This window comes from Eubalaena glacialis, chromosome 8, assembly GCF_028564815.1.
Source record: "Eubalaena glacialis isolate mEubGla1 chromosome 8, mEubGla1.1.hap2.+ XY, whole genome shotgun sequence".
NCBI classification, from domain to species: Eukaryota; Metazoa; Chordata; class Mammalia; order Artiodactyla; family Balaenidae; genus Eubalaena; species Eubalaena glacialis.
Genome location: NC_083723.1, coordinates 107,421,459 through 107,441,929, shown reverse-complemented (window position 1 = coordinate 107,441,929; position 20,471 = coordinate 107,421,459). Strand labels below are relative to the sequence as shown.

At 34.0% G+C, this 20,471-nt stretch overlaps 1 protein-coding gene and 1 pseudogene across 4 annotated transcripts in view; one reads left to right on the top strand and one right to left on the bottom strand.

Moving 5' to 3' along the window:
• The window catches only part of MKLN1 (muskelin 1), a 326,912-nt gene that overhangs the window by 44,496 nt on the left and 261,945 nt on the right, over positions 1-20,471 (bottom strand). For all 4 annotated transcript variants that reach the window (XM_061198731.1, XM_061198728.1, XM_061198730.1 and 1 more), the window contains 3 exons: positions 14,019-14,231; positions 6,999-7,220; positions 4,175-4,304 (listed from right to left, as the gene is read on the bottom strand). In XM_061198731.1, the coding sequence (XP_061054714.1) occupies positions 4,175-4,304; positions 6,999-7,220; positions 14,019-14,231 (565 nt within the window). The remainder of the gene's footprint in view (positions 1-4,174; positions 4,305-6,998; positions 7,221-14,018; positions 14,232-20,471) is intronic.
• Positions 15,841-16,363, top strand: LOC133096466 (transcription factor BTF3-like; annotated as a pseudogene).

Sequence of the window (20,471 nt, the reverse complement as noted above, 5' to 3'; positions counted from 1 at the left end):
CGATATCAATCAAAAATTTAAAAACACATAGCAAAATTGGTGATTCTGATTTTATAAAAGTTGATTATAGCAGTAATTAAGGAATGAATCCACTTGTCTTAGTAATAAAACCATAGTGATGAAAAAAATTACCACAATTTAAGTTTAAAAATAGCAGAATATAAAATTGTGCTAAATTTTATAAAATAAATACGTTTAAAAGACTAGAAGGAAATACATTAAAATGTTAACAGATTATGTCTGGATGGTTTGATATATTTTCTTTTTTGCATCTTTCTGTATTTTTCAAATTCTCTACAATGAGCATATTATTACTCTTATAATCAAAACAAAACTGAACAAAAAGAACAATTATCATACTATGCTGGCTCTAAAGCTATCCATAGCCATGAATGAAACATACTGACCAATTTTGCAAATTACTAAATAATAATATCTCATTTTTTAAAATCTTCAAATGACAGTCATTAAAGTCTACTTATTATTATAGTGCACTTTTTGCTAAATCTTTACCACTATCACTCTGCCACTTTTTCCTTTTAAATCTTGGAAGTAGTTTAGTATGGTCTAAAACAAAGCAAAACAAACAAAAAAACCCTTCTTTGCACTCCACCTTCTAAATCCCAGCTCTATCATTATCTAGTTGTGTATTACTGAGATACTACTTCACTGAGTTCAATTTTTCTCATCTGGTAAATGAGAATAATACCACCAATTAGAACTATTTCTAAAGCTCCATGCTTAGTGACTGGCTTTTAGTAGGGTCTAAACAAAGAATAGCTACTATAATCCATCAGAATATTACCTAGTAGATAGATTATAAGCACTCTGAGAGACCATGACCATCTAGTTCCACTGTATCCCTCCCTAGTCTAGCACTGAGCCAGTATGTAGGAGTTTTCAACACATACTTGTCAAACCAATTACTATCTTCACTACCTTTTTCAGATAGAGCTGCATTAGGATTGTAGGGGATTATTACCTCCATCTGCCTAGTTATTTTAATGGAAAATTAGACTAAATCTTAAAAACTAGAGGAAATCAAAGATTAAGTCATATACCTCCACATTATCCTATGGTAGTAGAAAATAAATGAGTAAACAAATAAGACAGACAATTTTAGATAGGATAAGTAATGTTATTAGTCATTTCTTATAATATTTCTTTCCATATTTTTACATAACATCACCACCTACTGACCTCCTGTTATAGTAGATGAAGAACTTTATCAATACCACATTGATGCTATCCTCCCACTAAATTTTATCCCAAATTTTGGTTAAATTGATTGTAGTTTTTGCATTATTATGATTAGGAAAATACTGCTCACTGTAGAGCCAAGAAATGTACTATGATGATGCCTGCTTTCCAAAAATTTTTCTTCTTTTCCTACTATGTTCATATCCTTACTCTTTTACATCAGGTATTATTTACTGATTAACACCTTTTTATTCCAATTGCTCAAACATATCTATTTAGTCTACTTTTATCTGGAAACCTCACTTTTGGTGAGGAAGAGAGGTCTACTTTCCTGTGTCCTCCTGCTCCAATTTGAACTGGATGCTCATAGCTTTGCTGTGCAGGTATCATCTTGGGATGGTCCTTCACTGCTTTCCTGTGTTAGATTCTCTTTTCCTCAGCTCTCAGCATGTTTTCTTTTTAACTACTTTTACTCCCTTTTGTTAGTGTATATGGTGTACTAACTTCCTAAAAAAAGAGTGCATAAAAGATCTATCATTTTTTTAATCTTGTGTGGCAGACACTCTTAATTACACGATCCAACAGCCATTTCCAAACCCCTTCCCCTATGTACTATATAAAGGCTGGAAAAGCTAATCGCTTGCTTTCTCAGACTCTCTTGAAGCCAGGTTTCACAGTTCTAGTCAACGAAATGTAAGTAGGGAGCTTTCTGGGTACGTTTTGCTCTCCTTCCTTTTTTCCTATCTGGAATGAAGACATGATGTTTGAGGTACTTCAGCCAACTTGCCACCATGAGGCTACAGCGAGTTAAAAATAGAAAAACAAAGATTAAAAAGAACCTGAGGGCCTTCATGACATTTCTTGAGTCACTACATCAGTCCCAGATTATCTACATCTGGATTTCTTGTCCAGTGAGAGAAAAGATTCCCTAATTTTTAAGCCATTCTTCTCTTGGTTTTCTATTACTTGCAAACAAATACATACCCTACCAATAAACCTGTTATATCTGAAAATACTATTTCTTCCCTCTTGGCTAGGAATAGAATTCCAGGTTGATGATAATTTTCCTTCAGAATTTTTAAGACCTTGTTTCCCCTTATCGCTTCCAATGTTGCTGAAAATTCCTATCCTTCTAAGACCTGTTCCTTTGAATCTAACCTTATTTTACAGTGGCAGCTTTTTAGATATTCTTTTTATGGCTGATATGTAAAATTCCACGACGAACAATGATGTGCCTTCCGATTGAGAAGGTTTTTTTTTTTTTTTTTTCTAAATTCAATGTACTGACTTCCAAAGGGGGCCATTTATAATTTGCAGACCAATACTTTCCAGTTTAGGAAAATCTTCTGTTAATTCTTTGTTTTATAATCTAGTCTCCTCCATTTCCTTGTTCTCCATAGTTGGAGAAACTGTTATGAGTTCAACACTGGACCTCCTATATTGATTTTCTAATATCCTTATTTTCTCCAATTTCCATCTCTGTCTCTTTGTCTATTTTTAGGGAGACAGATGTCTTACAACTCTTCTACTTTTTATTTTAACAAAATTTATTTCCAAAAGTCTCTGATCTTTCATTACATCCTATTATTGTTTTATGGATGCAGTAACCTTTTCTCTACCAAAAGTGATCTTGATCATTATTATTTTCATGTACTTGTGTTCAGTGCATTACTCCAGATTTCCGTTTTCAGGTTTGTTTTGTTTTTATCTCTCTCTTTCATAGGGAAGGTCCTAATACAGAAGATACTTAACTGACAGTTCATTAAGAGTGAAGAAATAAAATTTAATTGAAAACAATATGTGTACAACTGTAGGCAACACAGTAGGGGGACTGGGCCATGAACGTAGCCACTGTACTGATGGCCAGCCAGCAAGATTAGACATTTTATTGGAGGGGGGGAGGGTATCCCCAAACAACAGTATCTGGAAATCTTTTTTATGAGGCCATATTTTTCTCCAGAGAAAGTGATACTAACCTTTTGTAGGAGACACATGCTTAGCATCATGAGAGCAGGGAAATGGTTAGAAGTTCCACTGTTCAGTACCTGGACTTAATTCTATTTTCTACCCTGTTCCCTCTGCCTCCACAGAGCCTCTATTTCCCTCAGAAAATAAAGCTCTAGCCTCTGCCTAGTAGGAAGTATGGGAGAAAGATCCTGAGGGTCAAACTACTTCACATGCACTTTTTTACGATGGTGTTATCTTTTGTTTTTTTAAAAAAATTCCACCTAAATATAAACAACTATTTTAAAAAATATACATATTTTTATAAATAATAGATACAAGGAAAAGCAAGCTGATCTAATTTCTCACCCTATTGCTCTAATTAGGCATTTTAAACCATTGGGTCTTAAACAAATACCATTCTTCTGTGTGTACCAATCACAGGCAAAGTGACTACTAAGCAGGGTAACTATGTAAATTATCCAAAATAAGACACTTTTGAGAGTGAATGGGGCACTATTAATAATTATACATAAACTGGGATTATCTCAGGCAAACTAGTTACCCTATCACCAGGAGAATAACTTCCTGGATGCAGAGCTTGTAAAGCTATATGGCATTACCAATGAATTATGTGAAGTCTTCCCTCAGAACAAAGACATACTCTACTATATGTGCCTAATATACAAGTCACTTTAGTGAGGTGGAAAGAATTAGCAAATACAGGATAATACAGTTTTTAAGTTATTAATTCTTGCAATCAACCATCACAAGCACACACATAATTCCTTTAGAAATTCACATACTGTCTTTCTGCTCAAAGGAAATCACAATAATAATAATTCATATAGTATTTTTAAACAGGCTGAATTAAATAGTTTAGCTGGTAGAGGGTTTTCTTCCTCTTAGAATCACTTCAGTTAAACAAATAGGAAAAGGATAAAGACTGGTTAGAAAGAAAAGAAAATGGGCTATAGTCTTCTACCTAAAGTAATTAAGACAAGAGAGAAGAATCACTAAATGCCTTTACCCATTCCAGAGTCTTTCTTGGTACCATCTGATATTATGTCTACATGATCAGAATCCACATCATAGCTAAAGAAATCATTCAAATAGGTCTTTGATCGCTGGCCACCAAATACATACAAGCAACGATTTTTCTGAAAAATAAGAAAAAAAGGGCAAAGAAGAAAAAAAAATAGTCATTTCCACGAAGAATTCAGAATGATCCTTTTAAAACTTAAACCTCTAAAAAAGTAATTTCATGAGAGATTCCATGCAATGGAGTACTATACTGGTACAAAGCAGAATGAGGAAGCTCTCTATATACTGCTAAGAGGTAATCTCTAGGATATCCTATTAAAGTAAAAAAAAGCAAGGTGCAGAATAATGGCTATAGGGTGCTGCCTTTGTGTAAGAAAGGAGAAAAAGTAATGTGTGTTGTGTTTGTTTCTTTCTTCAAAAAGAAACAAAGGAAACTAATACAGGACAGCTATAGGGGAAGGGACAGAACAGGAAGACAGGGATAAAAACCATATATCTCCAAAAGGATACTGACTTACGGTTTTGCCTTTAGAACTATGTATATGTTTTTACTTAATTAGAAAACAAAATTAACTTAAAAGAAAAAATAATCTTTGAAAAAAAGTGAAACAAGCCTACATACAAAGCCTGTATACAAAGATACGATCACACAGAGAGACATGATCACACAGAGAAGTAGTATTTCTAGTGATTTTAATTCTTGTTTTTGACTCCCATCCTTAGTGGGCTATATCCTAAACAGAAAAATAATCAGAAAGCAATCTTAAACAGCACTCAGTGATTTTGTTGTTAGTTTTGCTATTCTGTAAACTATTACAGAAAGACAGAGCAAGTAACATATCGTCACTAGGAAGCAGGATTTTAACCTTAAAAGATACACAAAAACAAAATCAAAGATATTAAATTTTAAAACTCTATGATCTTAAATTTGACTTGGACATATCAGTATGAACTCATGATTTTTCTCTTACTAAAAAAGACATATATACATATATGCGTGTGTCCATATATGCAAAGGTATACTGGGAGGTGGGCACTCCCACTGGCCAAAGATAGAGAAAAATTAGGGGATCAAAAAGAATAATGACAGCATTGGATTAAACACATCAAATAAATAAAAATCCACAAGTTCATAATAATACTTAAAACAAAAAAAAAAACCATTGGTAAACTCTGGAGCTTCAGCTCATTAACATGAAAAGGTGATAGAGGAAAAGAATCAAACATTTATATTACCTATCCTGTGTGTTTTACATATTAGGGTAGCCAATTAGTTAACGAGGATAAGCTTTTACAGTACAATCCCAGTTAATAAATGAAGAAATGATGTAATTAGAAAAATGACCATTTTTCAAACCCTACTAAAATCTATGACTATAGACTAGTCTATGACTATAGTCACTATAGTCTATGTCTATCAGCGGCTGCTAAACTCATCAGATAACAAGTTGACAGGAAACTTTATAATTGATCAATCAGGCTGTTAACACCTAAACCCACCAGAACAATTTTAACATCACCAAAAGTATGACAACTACACATTAAATGTCTCTTTATATCTTGCAATCAGACCAGCTGTGAAGTATTCTTGCAACTCCCCTTTTGGCCAGCCCTAAAAAGCAGAGTGAATCTAAATTCAAGCCTCTGGATCTAAACACCAGCTCACAGGAAACACCGAAGATAGAGGATCATGTTAAATGACACCATGAGTATAAAATTGGTCAAACTGAGAAAATGGGAAATTCTAGATTTACTTGCTTTAACAAATAAGTGGTATACAGAGAAAAAAAAAATAGGAGAGGGGAGTACTGTTATGGATTAGAAGAAATTTAAGAGCTATAACAACCAAATGCAATACATAGACCTTTTCTGGATCCTGACTTGGATAAACTAACTATGAAAAGGTATTTTTCGGTATTTTAGGGAAAAAATGAATGCAATATTAAATGATATAAAGAAATCGTTTTTGTCAATACTTTGGTTGGGTTTTATAATGATACTGTAATTATGTTTTTTAAAAGTCCTTACCTGTTAGTGATACAATACGGTATTTATAGGTGTAATGATACAATGTCTGGAATTTGCTTCAAAATACCCCAACACAATAAAATTTAAGAATAAACTTAAAAATCAAAGAAACATTAAAAAAAATAAATAAGATATAAGTGGGTTAGATATATGAAAAATGAATAGTCAAATAATGATAACTGTTGAAACTGATAAATAAGTACATGGGAATTTATTATACTCTTCTCTCTACTTTGGTATATGTTAAAAATATTCCACAGTATATTTTTAAAGTTATGTTCACAGCAAGAAGCCCAAGTTTTCACTATAGCACATAAAAAGGTTAAAGAAATGTCTGTATGCTGGTTTTTGCTGATAAATTTTAATTCTAATTCTATTAAGTCAATTCTTAATTCTTTGCACTTAATGGAGAGTAGCAGAGGGGAAAATAAGAACAGATAAGAAAACTGATCTTCTAGACACTAAGAGAAAACAGTAAGTAGAAAGGTATATAAGAAAGAGAAATAGCTACTACATATAAGCAGTGAAGTTAGTCATAAAAGTGCCTAGATTAGTACTCAGCTGATAACTACTTAGGAATTATTAGGTTGACAGAAGAATCTTATAATTAGCAAACAGTTCTGTGTTAAAGGTAGCTTTGTTTTTGTCTATCATTGCCAACACATCATTTATTTCTAATGAAAAATTTTGCTCTCTTACTGAAGAATTAGATTTCACCACTTCTTTTCCTATTGAGAGATACATGACACAGTAACATAAGACAATGTACAGAATATTCTTACTGAGTGGAATAGCATGCAGTGTCCTATACGAGACTGGATGTCCTCAGGCCCAGCATTACAGGAGTCCTCTCGAAGAAGTTTCCAGGTTTGACACTGACAGTTGAAAGCAAACAATCCACTGAATTGTGGTTCACTGGCTCTGCTGTCGTCTACACTGCCATTACATGTCAAAATTCTACCACCAAAGGTGTAGATCATATGTTTTTCTGAGTCCATACACATCTACAGAACAAGGCAACAGATTGAATAGTTTTAGATTGTTCCTATCATATATGCTAAAATGAAACCAATGCGTGCGGTTTTAGAATCTCAAAGAAACTGAACATTGTCTTAATAACACTAAATACCATCCCTGATTATCATATGCACTTATTAAAATACTGCTCAACACCTGGCAGAGATTCAGGATGGATTTCTAAATACCTTTTCAGGTTTCCATTTTTTTTCCAGTGAGAATAAAATATGCTGGGTTAAGGAGCTTTATGCTTTCTTGAAGTTGCATAATTTTTACCAAATCAACCAATAATACATTAGGTACTGACTTATACCTAAGAGTAAACACTGATCATACTCTGTGGGCAAACAGTGATCACACCCTCCTTATAAAAACTCCCTTCTCTCCATTCTAGGCAAGCATTCTATTCCTCTTGCTACCATTTAATAAGAGAGAAGATATGTGAATAAGAGTGATGCAGCTTAATTTAACTCTCTGCATTTATTTTAAAAAATTCTTCAAATTATGTTGTTACCAAATAGCAAAACAAACACAAGAAAAGACATTTGCAGCAATCAGTCTCCAGGTGAAACAAACTCTATTTCGAAGAATACGTAAGTCCAAGTTGGTAATTAGATGCTGAATACAAGTGGCATTTATGTTTAAAGAATAAAGTGTACGTAAAACAGCTACTTTTTTATTGTTGTTGCTAAAGCACAAATACTAGCCATTATATGTTCAATTCTCTCCTCCCATCAAATTACTCCTGCTATTTATCTATTTTTTGTACTGTTTTTGATAAAAAACTATTAAAATAATTGCAAAGCTTATTTTAAAATTAATATTTAATATTAAAAAGAAAGGATTCTAGCGCCTCCTAATCTTTACCTACCACTAAAAAGATTCACTCACTTGCCATTTCCCAGGTTTCTGGCAGACTTCCATAAATTAAGATGAAAACCTACGATTCCTTAAGGGTGAAATCTTCGGGAACATGGTTGAAAAACTGAGATGTCAAAGTTTTCATGTCCCTGGCACTACAAAGAAAAGTGATCCTACCCTTTAATCTTAAATGATTATATCATGAAAAGCAATCCATACATTGTTGAGGGACATACATAATGTGAGTCTATTTACATTTTCCTAAGTTCACAGATTCATACTAATTTGGTTCAATCTCTGTTATCTAGCCCCTATGGTTCTACTTCATATGGCTACAAAGGGAGTTTCTCTTTCCTTTTGGGGATATTTAAATTTCATTTTGATATAGCTATTCTCATTTGTTATCAGGGGAGAGGCATAAACATCTTTATCTTAGTAGCTCTTTCTTGCATAGCGGACCAAACCAACCCAAAAAGGGAGGAAGATACTGTTTAGCTTGATTCTTTCCCATATCTTAGAACAATGACACAAAACAGAAACAATTTTATTCCTTCAGCTTGGTTCTTCCCTGGATAAGATAGGTAGTTTCAATGAGGGTCAATTATCAAATAACAAGTTTTAATCACTCTAGGAAACTTTATGTTGTTCATAACAAGTTTTAATCACTCTGGGAAACTTTATGTTGTTCATCAGTTTATGGTTTCCTTTTAATTTTTAATCTCTGAAAAATGTTTGAAAATCCAATGGCTTATTTTAAACTCTGTGCGATCATAGAATCTTTTCCCTCAAGACTTGAAGAAATCTTTTAAGTCTACTCTGTCAGGTTAGGTATTTAATTTCTAAAAGCAAATAAACAAGACTTCCCTGGTAGCGCAGCAGTTAAGAATCCGCCTGCCAATGCAGGGGACACAGGTTCCAGCCCTGGTCCGGGAAGATCCCACATGCTGCGGAGCAACTAAGCCCCTGGGCCACAACTATGAAGCCTGCGCTCTAGAGCCTGCAAGCCACAACTACTGAAGCCTGCACGCCTAGAGCCCGTGCTCCGCAACGAGAGAAGCCACCACAATGAGACGCCCATGCACCTCAACAAGAGTAACAAAAAAGTAGCCCCGCTCACCGCAACTAGAAAAAGCCCGCGCAGCAACAAAGACCCAACACAGCCATAAATAAATAAACAAATAAATAAAAATAAAATAAAAGCAAATAATGGATAGCCACTTATTCCCCACCCCATCCCCAACTGTTTTTTAATTTGAAACCGTCTTTTTATTTTATCACATGAACACAAAATTGGCTAGGGTTAGGTTGGGTTCAAGATAATTTCCTACTCACAAAATTTGAAGCTATTGCTATAAAGCCTTCTAAGTAGTATTGTCCAACCCACTACCCTACCTCCCGCCAACCTCCAAAAATGCCTCATGTTAATCTGATCCTTGCTTACCTACAAAGGTAACCAGTTTTTGCTGTAGCTTTTAGGATTTTCTCTTCTTCCTTGGTTCTGAAATTTCATTACGGAAATATCTAGGTAGGGATATTCTTTTTTCATTCATTCTGATCTGCACTTGGAATTTCTTTCATTCTGAAAACTATCTTTCTTCAGCTCTGAGAATTTTCTTCATTTTTACCTTGAGTGGTTTGTTCTTGTTGTTGTTTTGGCCTCCATTCTCTTTCTAGAACTCCTATAAGGTGGATGTTGGAACTTCAGATCCTTTTCTCTGTTTAACTTTTCTCTCATAATCTTACCTCACTAATTTAGTAACCATTTAGAGGTATGTCCACACTGCTTTTTAATCTATTTACTGAGATTTTAATTTCACTATCAAATCTTTAATTTATAATTTTTCTATATATTTCCTTTTCATGAATGCAATAGCCTCCTGAATTGCTCTAAGAAATCACTTAAATTTATCTTAAAGACTTCTTCAATTCACACTACAAACTGTTCTTCTTTGTTGATTCTTAATCTGTTGAGTTCAGTACCTCATATCTCATAGTATTAATTATCGTCAAATATTTGGATTTGGGGGTTATTGTTTTAGTCTTCTTTGTATCTGAGAATCCCTATTCATCTGCCTGTTGCATATACAGTAGTCTACCTCAGGGGATTGGGTAAGGCAAGATGAGACATGATGCTGTGAAAGGTTCTGCAGCAGCTCTCCAGTGCCTCTTAGAAGTATTGCTCTATCTGTCCAGCTCCAATGACCACACTGAACACTTGACCTATTAATAATTATCACAGCTCAGTGCTACTCAGTCAAACTGGAAAATGTCCTGCTGTTTCATCTCCAACTGATAATCTACTGCTTGCCCCAACTACATACTTTGAGACTCAAGTTGCTGCTATCTTATAGGATGTGGTTTCTTCTGGTTGGATCTGATCCTACCTGCTTTCTATTTGAGAAATTCCCTCAAATATTTTAAATTCCCTAAGGGCATTCTTTCTTGTTTTTCTACACTATTACTAATGTATTCTCTTGTCATTTCACAGGATGTTGGGCAGGAGGAGGGTAAAAATGTATGTTCAGCCTGCCAATGATCCACACTGACTCAGGGAGAATGTCAATGAGCTGAGATCTCCAATACGGTGATTAAAGTTTCTCCTGTCATTTCTTGATTAGCTCACATTCCATTTTCTAGCAATTTCCTCAAAATGTGCTTATATTTGAAGGACAGTTTGGCTAGATATAAAATCCTTGGCTCACACTGTCTTTTCTTTGAATACCTTCTAGATACTGCTCTATTGTCTCTTGGCACTGAATACAGCTGTAGAGAAATCTGATATCAGTCTCATTTTACTTCTGGATCATTTCATCTAGTTGCCCACCAAATGGCCTCTTTATCTTTGAAATTCAGTGTCAGTAATATATATCTTAGAGTTGAATGCCTAGGTCAATTTTCCCTGAATTTATCAATATCAGGTCCTCTTATACTACGTGGAATAGGCTTCCTTCTTGAGGAAAGTCTTCTTGAATTTTATGTATAAATATTTCTTCTGTTCCACTGTTTTGGTTTTCTTCTTTAATGTCTCCAATTACATGTATGTTGGCTCTCTTTTGCCTGCCTTCTCTAGCTATAATTTTCTGGCTAGCCCTTATATCTGTATTTGTTTTCTTTACCTGCCTTTCTTATTTCTTATGACCCTAACCTATTCTTCTTTATGCTCCTTGTAAACTAGTCTTCATTTTTTGAAGTGTTACTATATTTTTCTTCAATTTCTTTCTTGAGATCTACCAGGTCCAGTTACACCTGCTCCTATTATTTGGCCATCTCATCTGCATTCTTGAATGTATGCCTTGTAGTTTTCTTCAGAGTTTCAAGCTTCATTAAGTCAATTAATTTATGTTAGAATACTGGAATATAATTTTCATCTGCTGTTGCATGAAAGAAAGTTTTTGCTATTCTTTTTCCTTTTATTTTTCTTTAGAGTACTTCTCTAAAGATTTGGTGTTTAGTGCTTTTTAGTTTTTCATATTTAAATGAGCTGAATTCCCCTGGACCAGATAATACAAGGTCCCTATGGAAGTGTGACATTCTTGCTCAAGGACTTCCTCCTCTATTGCTACTGAACTGAATGGCTTCTTCAAAATATGGCGCTTCTGTGAAGCCATCTTCTCTAACTATGAACCTCATCTGGTTTAGGGGGCTTCTATCTCGAGCCTTGAGCTCCCCCAGTTCCTTCAATGGACATGCAAAAAGAGCTACTGTCCCCACTTGTCATAGTGTTTCCTTTACTTTTGGAAGATGGTGCTTTCTGATATCTACCACTTATGGGCCTTGCTAGGCACCTTCCACATGTTACTTAACTGACTCCCCCAGTGGCTGCACTGGGTTCAATTTCTGCTCTGCTCATGACACTTTCATTATGATGTACCTCTGCTAAGCTTCCTCTACATTCCCAGTTCTCCCCATTACACTGCTGTGAGTTTCCATACAGGTTCTGGGTATTCCAGTTGTTTTTGGCTAAACTTACAAGGAATTGGGAGTTGTGGGTTTTCTTTGGCTTCTGGTTTTGCTGAATATGTGACTTGTGTTTTTTTTTAATCTTTTTGTTTGGTTCTCATTGTTCCTGAAAGATCACACAAAGCAACAACATGGAAAGCTTCAGAACTAAGCTGCCACTATGTCCTTAGGAAATACAAATGTCTTTGAATTTTAATTTTTTTAATATGTTAAAATTCAAAATGGCAAAGTAACTTTTAACCGTATCTTCAGGCCTCTAACTTTCTCACGTTCCTCTCAAATTTGAATGTTAAGTGTCAAATCTTAAAGTGTCACAAACAACTCCAAGTAATTTTTGGAGTAGGTTCCAACTTATAACTTTATTTGCATGAAACAGAACAGAAAATGGAGGCTTATACATTGTGTTAATTGTTCAAGGTCACAGAAGCAGCTGTTGGCTGAATTAGCACTGAAATCCTGGCTTCTTCACCCCTAGTGTTCTGTTAACAACACCTAATGAGTTGAAAACCAAGCATTATTTAACAGAACCTAGGCTTCAGGGAACATTCTGTTTTACCAAAGTCAAGAGAAACAAAGGCCCCACACAAGGACAGCATATGTGCTATACTCAGACTACCCCTAAGTTATTCTTTTTTTCAACCCGTAAAAACATAAGCCTCTTTTGGAAAAGAAATTTGTAACCAGTTGGAGGCAAGAAAATAAATTGTTTCCCTAACAATGTTATCTGCTGATGTTCTGTTTTTAAAAGATCAGAAGAAGTCTAACTTTTTTTGGAGTTCTTATTTTCCACATGAACAACACTGAGGATGTCAGCAGAGAAGTGCAAAGCTTTACAGAGCTCGGTTATGTACAGCCAGCACAAGTTCCAAATTCAATCTAGGGAGTACTCTGAAGACTAATGTTTTTGATTTTCCACCCACCACATACTCAACAGGCATATAAGCCACTCCTCTTTTCCTTACCATTCTCCTATAAAAACTACTTGTTAGTATAAATATGGCAGGAGGAAAGTTTTAAAGCAAAGAATTAACAAAAACTGGTAAAGAAACAATAAATAAAGACTTGGGTTTTAATGCCTAGATATTAGGTATAAGCTAGATTCTGTCATAAATTCTAGCACCACCCCCCATTTCTCAAGTAATACATAATGCTTTGTTCATCAATAGTGTTACAGATTTTTTATAAGTTTTTTTCTTCCCCATACTCCAAAAACCTTTGGACATGGGTTAAGCCAAGCAAAACTGCCTACAGAATTCAAAGTGGCTACTCTTTTGTTTGAGGTAGTACCTACCTGTACTGAACTGATATAAAATAAGTTTTCAAAGACAGATAACAATGATAATGGGGATGATGAGATGACAGCTACATACATATTAATATTTAAATCGTTTAAGAGATTGCTGTATGTAGTCTTCTTGTCTACAACATCATTTTATGACTTCTATTGGTGCTGAATTTAAACTTCATCTAGTACATGCCAAATTCTCATCTGTTTTATACTAAGTTTGTGATTATATACAAAAGTAAATATATTTCACTCGCATTGGAAGAAAAGCTCTACATTTCAAATTCTTGAACTCATTATAAAATAATTTAAAATTTTCCAGGAATGTAGAATAAAAAGTTTTAAAAGGGCAAGTTGTTATTGGTATGGTTTATGAATATCATAAAACTAAATTTGTTTTTCCTAATACGTATTGCTCCATCTACTCTCTATAAATTTTTTATAAATTAACAACTGTGTTTTGAGATCTTAGTATTTTATTCTGCACCAAACAGGAGAAAAAAATTTTTAAAGAATAACTTTATACCTACTGAAACAGTAATTCTTTTTATCATCTGTCATAGGTATTTGTAGTAGAAATCACTAATAGAAAACTCAGCATAACATGTGAAATAAACTCTAAGAGCAAGAGTCACTGAGCACTAATTAATTCCACCATACAGTTATCTGTGCACCAAACCTGATGATCAAACACCAGTTTCGGTCCTCCATCAGCAGCAGTATCCTCACTGAGTAACATCCATGTGTTTGTGTCAATGTCATAACGATAGAAATCACTTTTCAGAGATTTGCTGTTCCTCACAGAGGAATCCAAATAACGCCCCAGTGTGTAGATTTGCCTTCGTTGAATGTCAATGCACATTTTATGACATGATCTAGCACTAGGACCATTCTGTGGAGAGCAAAAAAAAAGAATGAAAAGAAAAAAATTCAAAGAATAAATAACAGAAGACAAAATTAAATGCCCTTTTTTGTTTCCTTTCACGAAAAGGTTTGCTCAGAATCTTATATCAAGTCCAACTAATATGTATGTCCAATACTAGGCTTAAATCTCTAGGGGAAAATAAAAGAAGCAGTAGGAGACACAAATCTTACCTTAGAAAAGCTTAAACTCTACCAGGAAAGATGAGATGAACTATTCTCTATTCTATGGCACTCTGTTTATAACACTTATATGGCTTTTACTGTATACTCCATTACATTTTAGTCATTTGTGTATAGACCTTAACTCTTTTGTACATGTCAATCTACTTAAAGACACATTTGGTTTTTCAAAATATTTTTGTACACTTCATCAGAATCTAGCATAAAACAGGCACTCCAAGAATATTTAGAATTTCATAATTGGTAGGAACCTTAATAAAAGTGTAGTTTAATGATCTCCTTTTAAAGATGAGGAGATATAAGCTCAAAGAGGAATGATATCATCCTGAAAGCTAGTAAGCTAGTGACAGAAGCAGAATGAGAATCCAAGTCTTAACTTCTTCATCCAGCCTTTACATTATATAAAATTGACTCTCCTGACAGAATGACTCGGCTGCATTAAACAACTAAGGAACAAAATGAAGAACAATATATTATCAATAAAAATTAATTAGTTGAGATCACTTGTATCACAGGACAGAATAAAAGGTAAAAAAAACAACAACAAAAAACTGTAGTATAAGGCCCAAAAAAGGAGTTCATGAAAAAAAAAAAAAGGAACTTCAATTGGGTAGGACTGGATTAGCTGAAAGAGAGAAAAGGAAAGAGAACTAATATTTGTTAAATATCTACTAAATTCTGTCTATATTATTACTATGTATGTGTGTATATATTTCATTTATCCTTGTAACAACTCCATAAGGAAATAATATCACCATTTCACAAAGTCTAAGTAATCTGTCTATAGTCACAAAACTAAGATAGAGAATCTAAGCCCCAGTGTAACCAAGCCAAACACTGTGTTCTTTCCACTCTTCCAGATTGCTTTCTCCCGAAGGTAAGAGAAACAAAAGCAAAAATACACAAAGAATTCCTGCCACAGAAATAACAGAGTTGAAGTATAAGGTAGAAATAGAAAGCCTGTGAATGACTGACAGAGGAGAACTGAATGTAATCTTGCAAGCATTAAAGAACTATTATAGGTTTCTAGAGAAGGATATAAAATAAAAAAGCAGTATTATAGGAAGAGTAATCCAGCATTATTTAGATTAAATGAAGGAATAAAAATATTAGACAGGAAGAACAGTTTGACATTAGTGTTATTAATCCAGATATTAAGTTGATTTGAATCTGCAATTTAGTGTTCACGCTAATTACTATTTTAAAAATTATTTTTAGAGATTTTTGTCAAGGAAAATCTTCAGCAGATAAGGTAGAAATGTTACTTAAGAAAGAATTTCCGCTCTAGCTCCCATCTTGTGTCCCTGTGTGTGTGCTCCTAACCTCAGCTGGTCTGCCCGAGAACCCCTAAGTGCCAACCCTAGCCCCCTACACGGCCCCATTTCCACTGCAACAAGATGAAAGAAACTATCATGAACCAGGAGAAACCTCGCCAAACTGCAGGCACAAGTGCACACTGGTGGGAAAGGAACTGCTCGCAGAAAGAAGGTGGTTCATAGAACAGCCACAGGAGACGACAAAAAACTTTAGTTCTCCTTAAAGAAGTTAGGGGTAAACAATATCTCTGGTATTGAAGAAGTGAATATGTTCACAAACCAAGGGACAGTGATCCACTTTAACAACCCTAAAGTTCAGGCATCTCTGGCAGCAAACATTTTCACCATTATAGGCCATGCTGAGACAAAGCAGCTGACAGAAATGCTACCCAGCACCTTAAACCACCTTGGTGCAGACAGTCTGACCAGTTTAAGGAGACTGGCTGAAGCTCTGCCCAAATAACCTGTGGATGGAAAAGCACCGCTTGCCACTGGAGAGGATGACGATGATGAAGTTCCAGATCTTGTGGAGAATTTTGATGAGGCTTCCAAGAATGAAGCAAACTGAATTGAGTTAACTTCTGAAGAAGATAAATCTTGAAGAAGTTACTGGGAGCTGCTATTTTATATGACTGTTTTTTAAAATTTTGTTTATGGATCTGATAAAATCTAGATCTTTAATATTTTTAAGCCCAAGCCCCTGGACACTGCGGCTCTTTTCGGTTTTTGCTTATATACAATTCATTCTTTGCAGCTAATTAAGCTGAAGAAGCCTGGGAATAAAGTTTAAAACAAAGGTTAATAAAGTTCTTTGCCTAGTAAAAAAAAAAAAAAGAAAAAAAAGAAAAAAGAAAGAGTTTCCTCTGTAATTAAATAATCTGAAAAACAAATATCAGGTAAGATATAATGTATCTATGCCATATTTCCTAGAGTGTGAAATCTGAAGTTTTAATAGGAGAATAACAGAATTTCTTGCTTCAGCTTAATAAGCACAAGTGCTATTAAAATGATGAGCAAATTACTTCCTAACTAAGGAGAAAAAAGGGAATAAAGATAAGACTAGAAACCAAGACACTACAGAACAGACAAAAAAATAGAGAAAATTAATAAAGTTGTTTTTTTGAAACATTTATAGAATTATAAACCACTAGCAAGACTAATTTTTTTTAAAAGGGAGAAAATATAAATTGCCAGTATCAGAAATGAAAGCAATACTATCAACATAGGGTCACTAGAAATTAAAAAGAAAATAAGGAACTATCATGAAAAACATAGTAAAATTTGACCATGTAGATAAAATGGACATATTCCTTGGAAAAAATATAACTTACTAAAATTGACATAAGATGAAAGAGAAAATCTGAAAACTTGGATTCATAATTTTAAATCTTTCCACAAAGAGAAGGCCAGCCACAGATACCTACACTCGTAAATTTTATCAAATACTTAAGGAAAAAATAGTATCAATTTTACACAAAATTTTTCAGAAAACAGAGGAAGAAAAAGACCTCCTTTTTCAAACCTGTATTCTATTCATTCCTAACTTACATATTTTATGAGGACAACATAACATTGAAACCAAATAACAATATTACAAAGGAGGAAGAGCAGAAGTAACATACAGGTAGCTAGTATACCTCAGAATACAGACATAAAACTAATCTTTAACAAAATATCAACTAGAATACAGCAATATATAAAAAGAATATTTCATAACTAAAAGGGTTTTATTTCACAAATGCAAAGTCAATTTTACATTTGAAAATCAATCAAGGTAATTTGCCACATTAAAAGAGTAAAGGGGGAATTCCCTGGTGGTCCAGTAGTTAGGACCCTGCGCTTTCACTGCCGGGGCCTGGGTTCAATCCCTGGTCAGGGAACTAAGATCCTGCAAGCCACGTGGCGTGGCCAAAAAAAAAGGTAAAAGAATAAAGGGGAAAAATACATGATCTTATCAATATATATATATATTGTAGAACAAGCATTTGATAAACTCAACAAATATTCATGAGGAAGAACTCACAGCAAACTAGGAATAGAAATGAACTTCCTCAATCTGATAAAGAATGTATGAAAATCCTAAAATCTAATTTTCCCTTTAATGGTGAAATACAGAATGCTTTCCTGCTAAGATGTGAAACAAAATAAGGATGTCTATTCTCATCTCTTCTATTTAATACTGTACTGGAAGTGCAATAAGGCATTAAAAAATAAAATTAAAAGTTATGACAGAAAAAGAGAGTGGAAAGAAAGAAATTAAAATTGTCTCTATTCACAGATGACAGGACTATTTGTTTAAAACATCCTAAGAAATCAACATAGAACAGAAGAGAAACCGTTAGAAATAATAAGTGGACTTAGAAAAGTGACATGATACAAACAAGTTGAAAATTAAAAATGTTTAAGTTTCATTTACAATAGCATGGAAAAATAAAATACACTGGGATCCATTTAATAAAAATAAAAAAGACCTCTAATCTGCAAACTCCGAGTGCTGGGAGGTAATGAATAAGACTGAAATAAATGGAAATTTAACCCTGTTTATGGATCAGAAGGCTCAGTATCATTAAGACATCAATTATCTCCAAATTGATTTATAGACTGAACACATTTCCAATCATAAGTCCAACAGTTTTAGAAACTGACAATATGATTCTAAAATTTATATGAAGATGTAAAGGACCTAGAAGAGTCAAAATAATTTTTAAAAAGAAGAACAAAAATGTCTTACATTACTTGACCTGAAGGAGTGTCATACTGGAATATGAATAGACCAAAAGATCATGGAGCAGATTAGTGTCCAAAGAGAGACATATACTTATATGCTCAATTGATTTTTGAGAAAGGTGCCAAAGCAGTTCAACAGGGAAAGAAGACAGGGAGCGACCAGAACTCTCATACATTTCTGGAAGGAATATAAAATAGTACAACCACTTTGGGAAAAGCTTTAACAGTTGCATCAATGGATGCTAAAAGGGCAAAAGTTTGATGAGTAACAGAATATTTTCATAGTCTCAAAATGTCTCCCCACAAATTACTTATTAATTATGGAGTGGGAAATCTGGTGAGCACCCTTCTTAAGCAAGTGATCAAAGCTAACATCAGACAAACTGACATGATGTGCCTGTCTCCTGAAAGGACATACTTAGGAGGACCCGATGTCCTCCACATGGCATTCCTGCTAAAAATGCTTAACCTATATCCAATCCTGGGGAAACACCAGACAGACCACACTGAAGGATAGTCTACAAAACAATTGCCCTGTATTCTTCAAAAATGCCAAGGTCAAGAAAGACAAAGAGAAGTCAAGGAACTGTTCCAGACTAAAGGACACTAAAGAAACATGACACTGAAATGTACTGCATGATCATGAATTGAGTCCTGGGTCAGGGATAGAGGTTTGGGGTAACAGTAAGATACCTATAAAGGACATTACTAAGGCATTATTTGGGTAACTGTTTATATGTGAAAAGGGAATGTGGATTAAAGCAGCAGTTCTCAGTGCAGTCTGGGGTCTTCAAGGATTCTACAAAGTCAAAGTTATTTTCATAACAATACTAAGATAAAAAAATGTGTCTTTGCACTCTTACTCTCTTATAAGTGTATGTGATATTTTCCAGAGGCTACATGACTTTTGATATAGCAACTGAATGCAGAAGCAGATATGAATCTGGCTGCCTTCTATTAAGTCACAATTAAAGAGATTTAGAAAACTAAAAAACAGTGCTACTTGATATATGATGGTTGTCTCAAGGAAAAGCATTTATGCAGTTGTTTGAGTTGCAAGCTGACGTAGCTGCTTTTTCCAGGAAACATGATATTTACTCAAAAGAAAACTAACAATCCAAGTATGGTTATTCAGACATTTTCTGAAAAATAAATGAAGTAAGTATGTTATTTTTGAAGAAAAACAACTGATAAAATTTGTTGCCAATAATAAAATGCATATTTTTAAGCAAATTTAGAATTTTAGAAAACTTCTACCTGACACTGTGATCTTGACACCTTCCCAACACTTAAAAGATTTTTCTAATAAGAGTGATCAAATGTGGTTTGGGGGATACTGTATAATAATATGTCAACATTTGAAGACCTGCATAACTCAGGGAACCAGTATTTTTCAGGTGACCAACACACTGAGCAAAAAAACAAGCATGGGTAAAAGATCCATTCAAAGAGCAACACAGATCAGTGGATTTTAATGTAACAGTATTACAAAACATTAGCTGATATGGTTTCAGAGACTACAGTGCAATTATTTTTAAGAAGCAAACAACAACTTGTCAATTTGGGGTATAAGATCAAAAAAGAACATGTGCTATTATATAAAAAGGCTACTATTAAAATAATAGATTCCTTTCCAAGAATGTATCAATGTGAGGTCCAATCTTCTTCATATATCTCACATAAAACAACATGCTGCAAAAGATTAAATGCAAAAGCACATATGAGAATCTAGCTGTCTTCCACTAAGCTAGATATTAAAGAGATTCATAAAAATGCAAATCTAAAAATATAATTTGTTTTGAACTGATAAAAACTTACATGCATATATCTACATGAACATTTAAAATAATTATTCTAAAAACTGAGCCATTCTATTATCTTTCAATCTACTACATGAGCTATTAGATACATTATTTAGTCTAAGTAAATTAAAGTGAATTAAATTAATTTTGGTTTTTCTGTGTGATTCGATATTTTTATAGATT